This window comes from Colossoma macropomum, unplaced genomic scaffold (genome assembly GCF_904425465.1).
Source record: "Colossoma macropomum unplaced genomic scaffold, Colossoma_macropomum, whole genome shotgun sequence".
Lineage (NCBI taxonomy): Eukaryota > Metazoa > Chordata > Actinopteri > Characiformes > Serrasalmidae > Colossoma > Colossoma macropomum.
Window position 1 is genome coordinate 8,804,201 of NW_023494788.1, and position 18,888 is coordinate 8,823,088.

The window sequence follows — 18,888 nt, forward strand, 5'->3', positions numbered from 1 at the left end:
TCTGACCCTCCTGATGATACTGCTGCAGTTTGTAATCATAGACATTGCTACTCCTGCTTTTCCCTTTTCCATATCTTGTACTTGTACTAATGGTCAACTGTTTGCTATCCATTGTCAACCAGAGGAGGATGGGTTCCCCTTTTGAGTCTGGGTTCCTCTCAAGGTTTCCTTCTCTTGCTCTTAGAGAGTTTTTCCTTGCCACTGTCACCACTAGGTTGCTCATGGGGGCTCAGACCCAGATTTTGCTGTGAAGCTGCTTTGTAACAACACCTGTTGTAAAAAGCTCTACATAAATAATCTTTGAGTTGACTTGCCAGAAAAATTGTTAGAGACATGTGCAGGAATCAGACACAAACCACATCTCTCCAAACTCCACATCTCCAAGTACACACTCTACAGGTCTGACATATTTGGGAGAAACATTTGCAGATTGGGGGTCTTCACTGGACTGGTCTGCACTGGAGCTCTGAAGAAAGTGCACACTTAAAAAAGATGGTTCCTCAAGGGTTCTTTAGTAAAGAAAATGATTCTATACAGAACCATAAACACTCAAAGAACCCTTGCATGGTGAAATGGTTCTTCAGATTGATGGAGAATGTGCTATAGATGGTTCTACACAGAATCTTATAGTACCAAAAAGGGTTCTTCTATTGTTACATACTTGACATTGTAACAGTAGCAGAACCCTTTTGGTGCTATATAGAACCATTTTCAAAAAGGTTCTATATAGAACCATCTACAGCATTTTGCAATCTGCAATCTGAGGGACGCTTTCATGATGCAAAGAACCCTTTAATCATGCAAAGTGTTCTTTGAGTGTTTATGGTTCTATATATAGAACATTTTCTTTACTAAAGAACTCTGGAAGAACCATCTGTTTTAAGAGTGTAGATGAAAATTAATGCAGTTTAATACCAGAAGATTCTAAAGTAGAGCTTTTACCATCCTGCAACACGACAATGATCCCAAACATAACACAAAGCCAACTGAGAAACAGTTGTAAACATCAAAAAATCACACTGAAAGAAAGGGTCATTTGGTATATCTCACAAATATCCGTTCAAGGGCCTATTTAAAGACCTATTAAGACCCATCATTTTTTGTGGTATATATTGTTGTATTAGTCTCTCTTCCTTTTACATGCTCTAGTTGATCATAGAGATCTATTGGGTATTTTTGTTCATAAGTATATAAGTAGTTCAGAAGTCCAGCAAGAATCATCTTCTACCTGTCTTCTACCCTTCAAGTTTCTGATGCATTGTATTTATGCTGGTTCTATACAGACATTGTATGAACATAGGAGTTTGTTTGTGTCATCATTAATGTGTGAACATTCATTTTTATAACTTTGCTTTTCACTGTTGTGATTTTTGAACATTTTTTTAAGAAATAACTGGTGGTTAACATCATTCCCTTGCTGTATTTTTATGATTTCAAAGCAGAGATGCAAACTTTCGCCCTCAACTGTATGGACACAACTGTAGAAAAACATTGATTGTATCATATTATACTGTTAAATGTACATCATGTTCGATTCACTTCCCAGCCTTCACAGCCATATATAAAACACTAAGCTACAAAAACAGCCTGTTTAGAAAACATCATGGTAGTGATGTCACAAACATGAATAGATTTACATACGACAGTTCATTCAGTCCACAGCAGTTTAGCCTGCCTGTTTTGTTGGTGGCTGATATTGTTAACATCACCCTACAGAGAGAACTGGATAAATAAATAGCTTAATCGATTCAGACAGCAGCAGGACAGCTCATGCACAGATAAGGCTGGAAAAACACACCCAGCGTTCAAAGCACCTGTATTTGGCCTTGTATGAGTCACAGCTGTCTAGAGTGTACGAAGTTCAGACAAGGATTTTAACCTTTATTCAGACTTTATATTGTAGACCAGAACGTGCATATTCTAATTTCTTTTATAGAACAATTCATATCCACAATGCTTATATTTCAAAAATTGAGATCAAATCTTCAGGCACATAACCTCACAATATTTGCAATACTCTCACTGTCAGATCAAGAAAATCTTTAAAAGAGAAGGAAAAAACACTTTTAGCATTTTTTATCTTTTTAGTTTTAAGCTAACTTTAAGTCATTTTGAACCATTTTTGTTTGTTCGTGATATTTTGACATGGTGTGAGGGGCAACTGGTGTTTTCGGGCTATTTAAAAATAAATAAATAAATAAATAAAATTGACAAAAATGGAGATGCAAGGTTTTGTTCAGACAAAGTATATGTCTAATAACTGTAAATGGATCATTACAGTATAATATGTATGATTTGATAACTTCTTGGTGTTCCCAAAATACTTGAAATTTTCAAAAAAACATCTACAAAGACATTTTAGTCTACTTTGGGATACTTACCTCTACACTGTATAAGATATTACTGTAAATAACTAACATAACTTATTAAAGTACATGATTTGTCCTAATGTTCAGTGTTCAGCTGTACACTTTGAGACTAACAGACTATGCTGTACACTTATGTATGTGAATAATGACAAACTGAAGAATTCTATAGATTTTTCAAAAGGTCTACATAATTCAGTCAAATGTAAACATTTGTCATTCAGAGCGGTTTGATGTGAAATGGTTCACTGTAGAGAAACAACACTGATATAGCCATTTTATTTACTATCCAAAACCACCAGTGAAGCTACGTCTTCCGAGTTTTTTATGTGTGATGTTAATGAGGGTAAAATAGTAGAACATCAATTTTTAGTAATGCATTCACTATGAACAGATTTTAAAAATGTATTTAAAACCTCAAAACCGCTCAAAACTATCATAAAACAGTGTCACAGACTTACTGTGAGGGAGCTGTAAGAGTATTAAATTCTTCAGATGTCTGGTTCCTATCACCACCACTGTGAACAATTCTGACTGGGTAAGTTTCTCTAGAACGGAGCGTTTCACACCAAACCACTCTGAATGACTTGATCACATCTAAACCATTTAATTATGCAGATATTTTGGAAAATGATTGGACTTTCCCTTTAACTGATGAATACACCCATTAAAACACCTCAAATTCTGTTTTATTTGAGAGTGAAGAAAAAGACATGCCTCTGAAGAAGGCAGACTACACTCTGTTTCTTTAATGGTTCTTTAGTAAAGAAAATGGTTCTATATAGGACCATGAACACTCGAAGAACCCTTTGCATGATTAAAGGGTTCTTCAGAATTTGCTGTAGATGGTTCTATACAGAATCTTTTTAAAAGTGTTCTACATTACACCCAAAATGTTTCTTTTATTGCAATGATGTCAAGATTGTAACAATAGAAGAACCCTTTTGAAAAAAATGGGTTCAAAAAGGTTTTATATAGAATCATCTACAGCACATTCTCCATCTGAAGAACGCTTTCAAGATGCGAAGAACTCTTTAATCATGCAAAGGTTCTTTGAGTGTTCACGGTTCTGTGTAGAACCATTTTCTTTACAAAAGAACCCTTAAAGAACCGTCTTTTTAGGAGTGTAGATAAGATAGTGCTGGCACACACTTATACAGATACAGAGAGAGAGAGAGAGAGAGAGAGAGAGAGAGAGAGAGAGAGAGAGAGAGAGAGAGAGAGAGAGAGCGGGAGAGAGGGAGAATGTGTAATAGAGTTCTGTACTGTGAACTCTCCACGCCCAGTTGGCTAAACCACAGCTTCCTTTGTCGGATCATGGCGGAAGTCATGTAGTAAAGTGCCAAAGGCTACATTAAGTTTACTGCGTGAGTAGACATAAATGGCAGTATCACTGTATCTTTTGTACTACAAAACATGTACAGAGAAAGAATTTACAACCCACATTTTGATCGCTGTTCATCTTTGTATAATATTACAACTAAAGATTTTTACAATATAACTATTAATAAAGTATATAAACTGAAATAACTGCATTAACATAGAATCAAAAATGTACATACAATTCATTTAAACATGAACATCTGAACACGTTACAGTTGTTTCGGTGGAGGACTCCCTTCCTTGGTTCTGATTGGTCGTCGCAATCCCGTGGTGGGATTCTATTGGTTGAGAGCCGCACGTTGGAGGACAGAGGAAGAGTGAACAATGAGCCGAAAGTGAAGGAGAGGGCGCGGTGAGGAATTCAGCTAAGCGGCCACAAAACCTCAGCCTTCAGCTACATTCAGCCGTGGAAGCGGGATTATCAGCAGAAAACCTGTTTATTTAACCAGCTTTACGAAAAAGTTCACAATGGAAATCGAAAAGGAGGTGAAGAAGGTAAGTTTTTTTGGTGTCTTCTTCGTGAGGGTCCCATTAGAGTTCCTCTTAAAGGTGACCTGCTCTGTGGAAACGCCCAGAAAGGTAAAGCTCTCCGTGCTAGTAACGTAGCTGAGGTTACAAATGAATGAAAAGCAGTCCAGACACACAAGACAGCAGTTCAGTCTCACTTTCGGTTAGTGCTGAAACCTGAAGACAGGCCGCTAAAGTTTTTCTCTTTTTTCCTCTTTTGTACAATGGCACACTTGTTCTTGCGGGTTTATTGGTGCTTTAATATCTGTCAGTGTAGTTTCAGTGTCGGTCTCTAGGAAGTGACTTTCATTCAGTACATCTGGGGCGCTGTGCTTTGCTCCTGGGATGGTCCGAGATGAGGATGATGGGGGTCAAAGACAAGGGCTTGTCTACAGACAGTAGACAATGGCATGATTACTCATAAAAGAGCATTTTCTGCTGACAGTAGGCTTGGTCAGACACTATATAACAAAGAGACTGGTCCTTTTTGTCTTCATTAGGGTCTGTTATTGTGTTATCCATCTGTAGGCAACAGACAATGATATGATTATGCAGCAGCCACATAATCTAATAGAATAGATCTAGAGCTTGTTTTGGCACTACGCTCTTTAAAAGGAGTTTCTCAATGGTCATTTGGTAAAAGCAATGGCTATAGAACTATGCCAACTTATGGTTGTGACCCTGTTGTATATGGTTCTTTAAGAACCTTTTGAGTCATTGTTCTGTTGCACCAGAAAGTGTCCCAATACTGTTTCAAGTAAAGAACCTTTGGTGCTATATAGCCTTAGTCATTAAGAACTACATTACATAGCTGTTATTTGGTTTAACTACCACTAGTAACTTCATCTTTTTATTCTTTTTAGTCAGCTGTTTTGTGTTGTCCATCATTTTGGCTGTGGGTCAAGTGTCATTAGGCTACTTACTGCATATTGAGTGCCTTTCATTTGTTCTCTTGTCAACTCCATTGAATCCACAACCTCATTACTGACAACCCAACGCCTAAGAAAGAGAATTCAAAGTAATTTGGCTGAGTTTCATCTTCACCCCGCCAGCTTGTTTCTAAATGGCTGTGCTTCATTTCATAACCCTCTGTAATGATCTACGACGTACAATGACATATTTGTGAAAGGAATTTCTGGCTGGGCCTAGTCTAGTTCTGTATTTTTGCTTGAATCAGCTCACTGGCTTGCTGGACTGTTTTCCAAATTGCTGGCAAAATGAATCCCATTGTGTGGATTAATAGCAGTTGACACCAGTTTTAATGGCCCAGTAATCTCTATTTACCATGTAATTCCTTACAGACTCGTCGTTTACCTGTCAGCGTGTTAAACTGGACTGAACATCAGGGCACTGTAGGCTGTTCTGAGTTTACATTTGTGGAGCACGATGATGTCATCGGTACTTGGACTTAGAAAATGGAAAGGCTCAAGCAAGTGAAGAAGTGAATTTGCAAACATTTACTTTAAGAGACTCTGATTAATGTGAAAGCGTATTGGACGGTCCAGAGTGTTGACACGCTGCCATCAAGCGCACAGTAGCATAGACAAAACACAGAAACCATGTGAGTCAGACTAAACCTTTTAGTCACAGAGGTACAGTCTGTCATTTTAAGCATTACACTTCAGTTGGGAGTTGCAACATAGGTCCCCAGGGCCTGACATGGCCCTCCAGACAACTCCAGCTGGTCATTAAGTAAAGCAGTGGCCTATAGCCAACTCAAACACATGCTGTATATGAGTATGAAGTAGATTCAGAGCTGGAGGGTGGGGAGTTGGGGGTGGGGAGCACAGATGCTTTGTCACCCTCTGTCTGATGGCTTTGCTATAGGACAGCTGCAGTATTAATATTACAGAAGACTGCAATGTGCACATATTTATATATGTTTCTATATATATTTACAGTGTTTTTACTGTTTTGAGCATCCTGAACAATCACAGTTCCAGATGAGTGTTTCTGTGGGTGTTTTGATTAATCAAGGTATTCTTGTGATCGAACAAAATTCAATTATTTTGGTCAGAATAATGCAGGCCAATGTCACATTATTGGTTACCTTTTGTTTTTTCCCAGTGAGGTTTGTTTGGTTGCTTTATGAGGTTATCCAGTGCATTTTACCCATATTTCAAGGCGAATTGCAATTGCAAAATAATCACAATACTAATATTTTTATCCATATCGTCCAGCTGTACTTTGCAAGATATGGTCCCTTAATTTAAGAGTAAATATGATTGATGAAGTTTGGGGTGGGCCATATGGCAAAAATGTAATATCACTTTACTTCTGACAAATGATAAATTGGAAAAGACAACGTTTGTCTCATTTAAACAAATGCTGTCAAAAACTATGAATGATTTATATGATTTATGATTTATATTCAACATATCTTGTACTGTGCTGCACTAAATCCAATGAAATTAACTTGTGCTCTCTTTGTGATCAAACATGCTGTTGGGAAGTGTTTTTGAAGTACTAACGATATCCATGATATGCTCAGAAAAGCATATTGTGACAAATTGTGGCCTAATTCATCACAGTAATGATGAGGGTTGTCGTATTGCCCAGCCCTAGATTTGTGTAAATATTAGCTACAGAATCAGTGTAGGTAATATTTACATTAGTGTGAAAATTGTGGTCCTGAAAGCCTGAGCGGGCCTCACATAACTCTGAAGCAGGCATTTCCCACCAGAGGTGGGGCTACTTGGTTATTTTAGCCCCCTCTATGAGCAAATGAAAAGAAGAAAAGGGTTCAGCTCTAAAAACAGGAGAAGAGTGTTGGAGCCCTCCAGGCTTTCCTCACATTCTCAAATACTTAGCCTTATATAGCCATCCACATGCTGGAACTGGGTGGAAAGGAAGAGTGATAATGTGGGAAGATTTTGGGAGTGCTCTGCTGTTTTGACAGCGAAAGCAAACCAAATGATTGAAATGCCATGCAGCCTGAGCAGAAAAAACGTGAATGCAAATAAAGTATGTAAATAAAGTTTTTTTGTTTTTGTTTTTTTGGTGTAGAGAACTAGACACAGTGACAGTATTATTTGAAAGTTTTTCTATTAAGTACTGTCTACTCTCTGTCAATTTTTCTTTTTTCTTAAACAGATTGGCCTGAATCCCAGTGCGATTAACTCTACTTTCACAATGAAACTGGGCTCAAATAGAAAAAAATGCTGCTTTTAAGGGATTTAAGGCTACTAAGACTTGTGTTTATAACAGTCGTTCCTGTGCTGTGTTGGCAGATGACCCTGGGCCACGAGATAGGAGCCGGCGCACCCTGTCTGAAATGCAAGGACAAGTGTGAGGGCTTTGAGCTCCACTTCTGGAGGTTTGTACAGAGCTCCAAACTGATTAATTCACAATCGTCATTAGCATCCTTCTGTCTTAAGGTGGATTATGTTTTGTTTTATTCTGTTTCATTACAAAAGGAGAAGGTGCTTCACATCCATTGACTGCTCATATGAGCAACCTATATCGTCACGGTCCCGTTAAAATCTCACAATTTTATTTTTTAAGGGGTTTTATTAAATTAGCTTGCCAACATACTGTTCTTCATTTTTTTCTTATTATTATGATTCTACCCTTTTTTAACCATTTTCACAGTTTTAAAGCTAGCAGCCCCCTAGCACATGGGTTAACTTAGCAACCACCTGGAATATCATTGCACCAGCCTAGCAACACCTTAGCAACCATCTGGGATACCATAGCAACAGACTAACAATACTTTAACAACCACTTGGGATTCCACAGCAATGGGTTTGTCAAGCCAACTTAAAGTTTGTTCACGGATTTACACTGTTTACACCACTTTAAAACATCAGTTACTCTTTACATTGTGTGCAAATGGATTAATATAAATGGTCCAGAATAATTACAATAACATATTGTTAAATTAGCTCTCATTTAAGATTGTTTTCCTCTCCTTTAAAGTTACCATTTTGGAAATATGAGGTTTCGATACAAAAGCAACACTATATACTGCAGTTCCATCACATTCAGACACCTATAGTGTTTGCTTTTTATGTATCCTCTATTGTTATTTATGTAATTTTCACAACTTCTCACAATTCACGCTTTATTTGAGCAAAATCCCTGAAGGAAGATGCTGTCACACAGTGCTCAGTGGGAATGTTCATCCCATTAGCTGCGCTTGGTTGGTTTTCCTGAAGGAGACTCTACAGGTGCTGTGGTACCAGCTGTGCCCTTACTCCGTCGCCACAGTAGCGCCACACTCAGCTCTAGACATGCACTGTGGGGAGGGGGGTGTTTTGGGATTCCTTTAGTTGAGAAGCAGACACGCACTGCGTTTGAATGGTTTGCTCGTTAACTCATTCACTATTCACTACATAGTGTCTGATAGATGGTGAACTGACTGGGGAACGACCGGAAGATTCAGTGCTGAGAATTCGAACACTACACACTGACACACTGTAGGGTTCACTTTTTCTGCAAAAGTAAGTAAAGTGAGAGTATGTTACAAAGAGTCACACAGGAAATTACTTCACATTTCGTCTTGTTTTTCCGGAGCAGCAGTGTGAATATCCTGCTGACTTCAATAATGACAGAACCAACATTTGCTAAAGCTTTGCTTGGTGGCTTGTTCTCTCAATGAAATTATGCTTTCTCTGCCAGACTGAAAGCAACCACCCCCGCCCCCGCAGTATTAAGAGTAATGGTCCATGTTTCTGAGTCAGAATGTCTCATGCTAGCACTCTCAAACTCACCATTAAAATGTAAAAATATGCACTGTGGTGCAGTTGTCTGCGTAATTGAACCTTCTGCATTGTGCTTTTTGTGTACCTTTATGTTTAGCTAGTTTAAGCCCCAGTAGGGACACCAAAATATATGGCCAGAAAAAATGTCAGTATACAGGGCTCCATTTCAAAGGCCTGCAATGGCACATTAACCCAACCACATAAAAGAGCCCTGAGCAGTTTAAGTCATGATGAGTATGCACAGTATGCAGTATTCCTTGACCTTAAGCAGAGTTGAAAAATAAATGTGTAGTTAATGTGTTTAGTTTATTTAAGTAGTGAAATATTCTTTCCTTCGCAACATTCATCCCCATGTCGGTTGTGTTTCATGTTATTACATGCATAGCAGTCCAAGCCACTGATGTAATGTATACCAGAGAAGCCTCAGAGTCAGGTTTCACTCTGTCATGAAGTGGAGCTTTTGAATACAGTCATTCAGGATATGAACTGTTTATTTCCTTCAGTATGATTATGGTGGTTGGAAGCTTATATTTAGTCAGTTTACGGTGCAGTTTCCATCTTGGCCCTCTAATCAGTCAGAGTTTATAGAATTCCTCTGAAATTGCTCTTAATTATGCCATGATATTTGAATTCCTGCAGGATAAACTGACTTAATCTGTAAATCTTTTGTTTATTTCACCTTAACAGAAAGATCTGTCGGAACTGTAAGTGTGGGATTGAAGACCACGATGTGCAACTGCAGACTGAGGAGAACCAGAAGGTGGGCCGGCTGTTCGAGGACACCAAGTACACAGGGCTCATAGCCAAGCTGAAGAAAGATGGAGTGCCCTCCTACAGAGGCAGTCAGGTTACCATATCCATCACTACCCCGGCTATTGGCACTGCGGTGCCCGTCCCGACAGTTGCTACTGCAGCCACAGTCGGCCCCGCCATCACCTCTACACCGGCAGCCCCCTCTGGCCCATCTGCCCCCACCCCTGTGGCCCCTGTTGCCCCTTCTGCCTCTTCTGCCCCCACCCCTGGCGCCCCCCTATGCACCCACCCCTGCACACCCCGCTGCTGCCTCTGTGGCAGCCACTGTGGCTCCTGCTGCAATCCCAGCCAAAACGAATGTGGTAAAAGCCGTTACCTACGAGTGGGCTCCTCCTGGGGTTAACCAGAGTCTGGTAAGTGTCTCAACATTAAAACCTTTGGAGGACCATCTTAAGTGGTTCATTTATATGTAAACTGAATGTAATGTATACTAGTGATATGTACTTCACAACAGTGATTGCAATAAGTAATGTATCCTCTAGAGGGCACTGTTTTACAGGAATTAGAGAAATATTTATTTGAGTTCTGGACCAGTTGTGCTCACTTACAGTCCTGGGGAACCCCTGCTCTGTTTAATATATGCTTTCAAGTATCCTTTCCCTGCGATCCCGTTTCTCATTGGAGTGTCACTGCATATTTTAGAGTTCTCTCTGCTCCCAACACACCTGATGCAATTAAAGGACTAATTAACAAGCCCTTCCTGAGGTGAGCTGGGTGTGTTAGAGCAAGAAAAGGCTAATATGCAGGGCAGTACTGGACACTGTGAGAGTAGGTCCCCAGGTCCCCAGGGCTGGAGCTGAGACCACTATTCCAGGTTTCATTCTCCCAGGTAGGAAGTTTACAATACAGAACTGAAGTGAGGCCAATCCAGTTTTTTGCCTAAATGTGCTAAAGGACTGATTTTTTTCCGAGCTGTGTGAACACCAAACTCATATAATTTCAGATCAGATTTGAGCCGTTTTCATTTGTTTTATGTGTTCACATTTCATATTTACTTTTGAATGTCACATATCACTGTTGTCATCATCCAGTGTACATGCACACGAGGATTGTTTCAGTGCTGAGATGTGTTCACACTAATGCTGAATACAGTACTGTGTAAAAGTTTTAGGCACCTGAGAAAAGCTGTTTAATTAAAAAAAGCACCAAAATTATAATGATTACAAATAATATTAATACATTAAGAAGTGATTTTATGTCTGTTAATGCATTCACTAAACTGAATTTCCAGATGTCTCCTCCAGGAAGACAGTATTAATCATAGTTAACATTCAGTATCTGATTTGGCTAATCAGTGGTTCATTAAGGTAAAGGGCTCATAGTGTACATTTTCCTTGTATTGTATTTTTTTTCCCCTTGAGGTCCCATTATAACATTTGTGTGAATATATACGATAAACTCATTAAGCAGAACTTGTGAGTAGGCAGGGCTAAACTGCTGTAGGTGGAATTGGTGAATATATGTAAATTAGTTTGTTTTCATGACATCACAGAAACAGTTCATTTAAAATGGGTGGTTTTTGCAACATGGTTCAGTATATGAACTGTAGGGATTGGGTAGTGAATGAGATTGAAACTTGCAACAACGTTAACATATTACTTAAAGCTCCTTTAACTTCATGAATGTGATTTGTTTTTCCATGATGTAGGCCATTTAAATGAAGTGTGGAATTTAACAGAATTAGGTGATGGCTCTTGGGCATTGAGAAGAAATTGGGAACCAAAGCTGTGTTCTTTTAGCTAGCTTACAAGATCAACTACTTTTTTTTTAAAAAGAAGAAAACGGTCTTTTTACTGCATTAATGTTTGTTTGACTGTATTCTAATGTTATGTGGTGTTTTTACAAGCAAAAACAAACTTACTGCCCAGATAAATGGTTTTAAGCAATTTGTTTAGGTGTCTAAGACTTTTGCACAGTACAGTATGGGTCATTTACATTTAGGCAAATGTGGCAAATGTGGCAGAAAGATCTGATCTTGGCAAAACGTTGGAATCGAACAGTAAGGCTTGTATGTGATTGTAGCCTAACACTGTCACTTCTCTGGCCCTTTTTGCCTCTCTGCTCCATCTGTCCTCCTCTTGCTCTTTATCTTTACACCTCTCTTTCTCTCTCTCTGTACTTTCTTCAGGCTCTGCGATACATGGAGCTGCTCCCTCCAGAACGGAGGCCCATTGCAGGCACTCAGGGGGCAGACTACCGTAAGAAACAAATGGCCAAACAGCTTCCAGAGCATGACCAGGACCCGGCCCGATGCCACGAGCTCACGCCAGCTGAGGTCAAACAGATGGAGCAATACGTTCGCAAGTACAAAGACGAGGCTCTGGGGATGGGAGACCTCACTCTGCCGGAGGAGATGGGCACCCCTGCCGGCCCTGCTGGAGCAAGGGGCCCTCAGGGCCTGGGGCCTGGAGCTGCTGGAGCTCCAGGGGCTGGGTCGGCACCAGGAGACAAGGCTGCTGTAGGCAAGGCTGGCGTACCGGCAGGCCCGGGAGCTGTAGGCAGCGGCCTTCCTGGCAATTATGTAAGTTCATTACTCATAAACTACAGCAAGAGCAGCAAGCAGAGGCTGTTTTAGAGTGCTGTGATTAAATGAATGGAATTTCAGACGACATCTGCACAAAAGTTTATCCATCGCAGGAAAAAGTGCAGACTCTGAAACTGTTTTTGCAGCTTTCCGCAAAGCACTATACCCTGCATAAAACCATTTAAACATTATAAAGCCTTAACAATGCTTGTGGGTTAAAAGTACAAAGTCAGAAATAGTAATGGTAAAGAAACTGACTTGCAAAAGTGTTACTGAGAGTAAGGAAACTTAAAGAGGAATTTTTCAAAATTGCTCTGTAATTCAGTCATTAAGGTGTAAAGAAAGTCATTCATTGTTTTGATGAGATAAGGTTAATTATTGAGAACCTTGCAGACACGAAAGCTACATGTTTTCTGAGCTTTTAAGTGTAATTTTTAAAATGGTATAACATTGGTTAATTTAAAAAGAAATTGGGTACTGTTTTGCCTTACAACATCTGTTAGGTACCTCTCCACCCATATGTGTTACACATACATTTTAGGCAAAAAAACTATCATAAGACTGTGACTCATTTTGTGCAATGAACATTATGTGATGTAGCTTTGCGAGTCATTAATTGCATTGGATGTCTGGTTCCTATCGCAACAATTCTGATTCTTTAAGTTGTTTTAGAATAATGTGTCAGTGTGGTATCAAATCAATTTTGAATGACTTTGTTTACATCTTAACCCTAAGATTATGCAGATAATTTAAAAAATGTAGAATTTCCCTTTAATGTAATCATACTTGCTTGAAAATATTGGTCGTTTCAACTTCAAGTTTGTCTCTTAGGGACGGAGAGGACAAAAATAATGCTCTCAATTCCATTAATTTGCCTTTAGGGTCATGTTTAAGTTGGCAATACCTGATTCTCACCACCAGATGGCGCCATTTAATGAGCTATACTAGATAGCATGATGCTCATGTTCTGCTGAAATGCTTCTGCTCTCAGTTCCCGCAGAGCTCCAGATGAACTATGGCTGTGTTCAGACTGCAGGCAAATCGGATGTTTCTCAGATCAGATCTTTTGAGATGATTGTCCACAGTTATTTGCCAGCCTATATTCATGGGTTGCTGTGGTAACGACGTAGGTGTCAGAGACTACATAGCAACGCTGGTGATGCAGATTTCAACCGTGGATGCAGGAGAGATGGAGGTGCATCATCTTGCCCTGCAAACTTCTCAGAATTCTCTGGCATAAACATGAATCTTTGGTGATCTTCTTATATCTTACGTCACTCTGGATTTGACATTGTCATTGTTTGTTGCCTTGCAAATGATGCAAAAATCTGATTTGAGCAGACTGAGATGCATCTGTAGAAATCAGATTGAAATCGCATTTCAAACCACCTCCAAATGTGGTTTGGATCATGTGGTTTTCTGCTGTCCAGACTACCAAAAATGTAATCTGAATACAGTCTGGAAATGCCAAAAATTGGGTTTGGGCTGGCAGTCTGAACATGGCCTAAATGTGTGATTGTTGCCTAGAACGAGTCAGCTCCTCTGTGGCCCATAACTGGAATGAACGCAAGTCCTTTAAGCATAGATACTCTTAAATTACTACTCAGAGCTCCACATCGAGGCTCCATCTTTTGTGTTCTGTTAGAGACACTGACAGTTATACTCATTTGACAGACATATTGTGATAAGCTTTATGTCAACAGAACACAGTATATGACATTATATTTAGTTTTTCCTGAAGTTTGTGAGAAAGTTGGAAAGTTCTTCAGCAAAAGAGTAGCCACATTTAACAGCACAATGAGTACAATGAGTTTTTTTTTTTTTAATTTGCAAAAATTAATCCAAAACGAGAGCATAAAATCACGGCCTGTTACTATACAGTTGGTTGTTTTTGTTGTTTACAGGTTTTCTATCATTTAAAAATTTTAAAACGAGGTCTTTTTTATAAGACATGCAGTTGTTCAGTGTTCAAGTACTGATCATACCCATAAGAGCATACTGACATTTATTTTCATGTTCAGGATAAGTGTAATTCGCTTCTCTGGGGCCATGACTGCTCATCTAAGATCAGCTTTTTTTGTACATCCCTTTAAACATAGAGGAGCTGCTGCTGTATCTCTGCTCTTGCTCTGAAACGCTGGATAAATGAGTCCTGGTCCTTTTCTAGTTTCTGTGCCTGTGTCTTTGCTTGGCTGAGCTGATGGCTCTTGTTTCTGCAGTCCTGCCACCACTGTCAGAAGGTGATGCTGCAGGGTGACCCGGCGGTGTACGCAGAGCGCGCCGGATACGACAAGCTGTGGCACCCGGCCTGCTTCGTCTGCTGCACCTGCAAAGAGCTGCTAGTGGACATGATCTACTTCTGGAAGAAGGGCCAGCTGTACTGCGGCCGTCACTATGGCGACAGCGAGAAGCCACGGTGTGGAGGGTGTGATGAGGTGAGAGGGAGGAGTGTGGGGAGGAGAAAGGGAGGGGATCTGAAGTGGGTTTGTGAAGATGTTGCAATCAAGTCGTTTGGAAGAGCTTCTCAGTTTCTTTTATACAGTGTCTGTGTAAGTGAGCTTTATTTATATATTTGTGCCAGGTGTGTAAATCTCTGACCTCACAACGAGGGAAGCACTGATGATGAATTTTTATGGCTGTTTGGTTGTCTGGTTTCTTTACAGCCAAACTGGCACATGGTAGATTTTTTTTTTTTTGGCAGTTTTTAATAGCCTTTTATTTTTTAACCCGAAGTTCACACTGGGGTCTAAATGAACACATGAAGCACATTTCCAGTACTTTCTATTAGCCAAAGTCACATTATAAATAACATTTATTTGCTCTTTATTGGGTGAAACTGGAGTTTTAAATTCTTAGATGAAAAATCAAATTAAATAAATTGCTGCAGTAAGTAAGAGGTGACTGGCTGTTTATCACAATTAGTCTAGTGTAATTCTGCCACAGCATTTTGGTACAGATTTACGCCATAAATAGGTTAAGATAAAAATAATTGTGAGTTTGAAAAAAAATCTGGAAATTCCAATAATGCATCCCTTATCACAACAATACGATTCAATTTGATTATGATTTATGAAATCTCAATTTTTTATTTAAAATAGAAATATTTAGAAAAATAGAAATAATTATTATAAAATATAAAATATTATTTTGATTCAGTTATTTTGATTGGTTCTTTATTTTGTTATCCGTAAAATTAAATTAGATTAAATTAGAATAATTTTAAGTGAAGGTCACTACAGGAGTGACAGTAAGTGGAATAGACAATAAAAGCAATAGATTTCTGGTAGGTTTTATATGTTTAAAAATAGCCCAGTAATTTTATTTTGGCTATAAAAAAAGAGTTACATAATATTGAATATTATTATACATTTTCAGTTTTTATTTCAAATTCTGTGTCTTATTTTGTGTCTGTCTGTGTTTTTCAGCTGATCTTCAGTAACGAGTACACTCAGGCTGAGGGACAGAACTGGCACCTGAAGCACTTCTGCTGTTTTGACTGCGACTGTGTTCTGGCCGGAGAAACCTACGTCATGGAGAACGACAAACCTGTCTGCAAACCTTGCTACATGAAGAACCACGCTGTGGTAATCACTCTCTCTCTCTTTCTCTCTCTTGCTTTTGCACACTTTCTTGGTTCTTTCTTTTTTCCAGTTACTTCACTATTTTACAGTTTTACTATTTCACTCTCTGCCACTCATGTGTGAGCATAATAAAACAGTGAAAAGAATCATTTCACAAGCTGAAAGTCTTGTCAGTGACTATGTGCTGTATCAGCCTAGTGGGCATGAACTGTGCATTATCATCTCCTTAAGGCTCTGTAAACTACATGAATCATTAGCAAGTAGTTTCATAGTTTTCCACCACATGTGCATATATTACGCTGTCATTGCTCTCAGTGTTCAGTAGAGGTCCATTACTGTTAAAGGGCTTTCAGCACATGTGAAGCCAGCAGGCAGAGCAAGTGTTGAGCAGTGATGTTGGCTCTGGAGCAGGTGATGGGGATTAAGTAAGCGCTAGTAACATGATAATGACATTGTAATGACTAGAGGGAATGCAGTTAATGTGATACTGGCCACTTCGCCACTCATTGGCCCATCTGTTTGATGGGTTTGTTTAAGTAGGGCTTAAAGAAAAGAAATTTTCCCTCAGAGATCTTAATCATTTGTATCTCCTGTGTTTGCCCTGATGACAGGTGATATGACTCAAAATGTGATAGCAAAGAAGTTTTCCTAGTTTGGTTTCACTCATTTCAATAATGTAAACCCATTTTTTTCCGAAACAGGACTGTACAAAAGAGACCACCCTTCATTTATTTAAATTTCCCGTCAAAGCGACCATTAAGTACAAGTCATTCATTTTTCAGTGTCAGGGGAAAAAAGCAGCAAGCATACATTTTACAGAAAAGTACACAGAAGCCTCAAATAGAAAATAAAATCTAATTTTTTTTTAATTTACTGTGTCCAGTCTTTACCCTTTACAGCTTCCATTCTTTTTAATAGACATGCTTTGAGTTTTTCTAAGAAATCTGCACTGTAGAAATATCTTTCCACACCTCCAAAGTTCAGTCTTAGAAGTTGGTTGCATTTTCTGCTTCTCACAGTTCAAATAATCCCAAACACATTCAGTGATGTTGAGATCTGGACTGGGGTGGCCACTACATTGTTCTGGGAACACCAGCACCTTTTTTGGTTGATTGGCAAAGCTTGGTTTTCTCCTGTCTCACAAGATGAAAGCTTTAAGTGCTGTTTATGTGATGGTGAAAGTTTTGGTGTCTACCAGGTCCTGCATGGTTGTTGGGAGTCCCATTTACTCTAGATCTTGATCTTTTCTCCTTTCTTATGCAAGTGGTTTATCTTTTATATAATCTTCTCAGATATATCTTCTCAAAAATGAATAATTTGTATTAATTGGCTGTTTTGACTGTAAATCACTCTGACTTTTGTATAAAATGATTGTAATATGATGGTCCAACTACCCACTTTCGTAGGTTTAAAATCAGAAAGCTGTATAAAATTATATAGCATAATATCAAGAATAAAGTTGAATAAAATTAGTATCTGAAATGTGTTGTATTTGCTCAAATTGTGAGGCAGAAGAAATCACTGTAAATAGACAGTTACAGTGCAAAAACACAAATTGAAAATACTAAATGAAAAAAAAGCTTCTATATTCAATCAGTATACATTACTATAGAAAAAACAGCAATTTAGACGCCGAGTGATTTTAAACGTTTGAACGGTACTGTATTTGGAATTAGATGTATGATTTTTAATGCATTGTGTTTGTATGTTTCCACAGCACTGCGTGGCGTGTCAGAAGCCGATTGAGCCTGAGGCCCAGCGTGTGTCGTACGGGGAACACCACTGGCATGCTGAGCCTGAGTGTTTCCTCTGCGCTGGCTGCTCCAAGTGCCTGATGGGTCAGCGCTTCATGGCCCTGCAGGGCAAACTACTCTGCTCTGTCGAGTGCAAGAAGAAGGTCATGGCTTAGATAACTCTTACCAATTAATAGAGCAGTGCTGGTCCAGGAAGGCAAATGTGACAGCACTTCCTGGTGCGAACACTCCTGATTTAACTGATCTGTAATTGCCAAGTTTAGTAGGTTTGTTTGAGCAGAGAAACCACTGCAGTGTGTTGGACCACAAACTCCACTAGCTTTTTTCAGGGTCTTTTTTAACCACTATCTCTGCTTCAGAGCAGATGCTGAAGCACTGTCCTCCTTTTTGAGCTGATTTCAGCATGCACTGTGTTCTTTTCCTTTTTTCCTTTTTTTAACTTTAGATAATTTTTTTATGTGGACCTAACCTCCTCACACGCTCCTCCAAGGCATAGTTTTGCATATGGTGGCCTGGAGGTAATGAGCAATAAAGTAGATGGAAATTAACCAAAGCCCTGCCTGTACACTGTACATTTAGGATGTGCCAATAGGACAGGTTGGTTTCTCTGTCCTGCAGTGTTGTAGCCAAGTCCAGTATTATCTCAAACAGGACATAGGCTGTGCTCCAAGTGTTCAGCTCAGTCATTTTGTATTTTTCTTTATTTTCCAAGTGCCATTATCGTTTCTTTCTCACCACTGGTGTTGCACTTTACTTAGGGTTTTTTTTGCTTCTATTGCTTTGTAATCAAATAAATAATTTGCAAGTAAAGTTTGTAATTTTTCTCTCGTCACATTATACAGTATCATTATCACACTGCCAAAAGCAAATATTGAGGTATACAAATGATTCTACAAAAACAAGTTTCACTAGGGCTTTTAAAAACAATGACACAATAAATGTATTATTAATGATGTTAACACATTTTCCTAGTTTGAGCCTTCTAACCATTTGTAGTACTGCAGGCTGAACCCCAGCTGCTCTTGCACTGTATGCTGCTATGACAAAACCCACAATTGTTGCCCTCTATTCATTCAAATACAGCTTTTGAGTGGCTTCAATGCTGGACAGTGCTTGTAGCAGGAGACCTGTGGATAAATCAAAGAACAGCAAACTCACAAAAGCAACAGCATAGTGTAAATCTTCAGTTCCATTCAAGAGCCTTCACTGTAACAAGAATCCAGACGTTATATGAGTGAGAGGATATAGTCATTGTAT

At 39.1% G+C, this 18,888-nt stretch overlaps 1 protein-coding gene across 1 annotated transcript; it reads left to right on the forward strand.

The window, feature by feature from the left end:
• The first annotated feature begins 4,037 nt into the window (after positions 1-4,037).
• Positions 4,038-18,463, forward strand: tes (testis derived transcript (3 LIM domains)). The gene is given in 8 exon segments (XM_036568261.1): positions 4,038-4,244; positions 7,487-7,572; positions 9,647-9,985; positions 9,987-10,125; positions 11,901-12,293; positions 14,516-14,731; positions 15,722-15,880; positions 17,595-18,463. Coding segments are annotated over 8 exon segments (1,551 nt in total). The 5' UTR covers positions 4,038-4,217; the 3' UTR covers positions 17,787-18,463.
• The last annotated feature ends 425 nt before the right edge of the window (positions 18,464-18,888 follow it).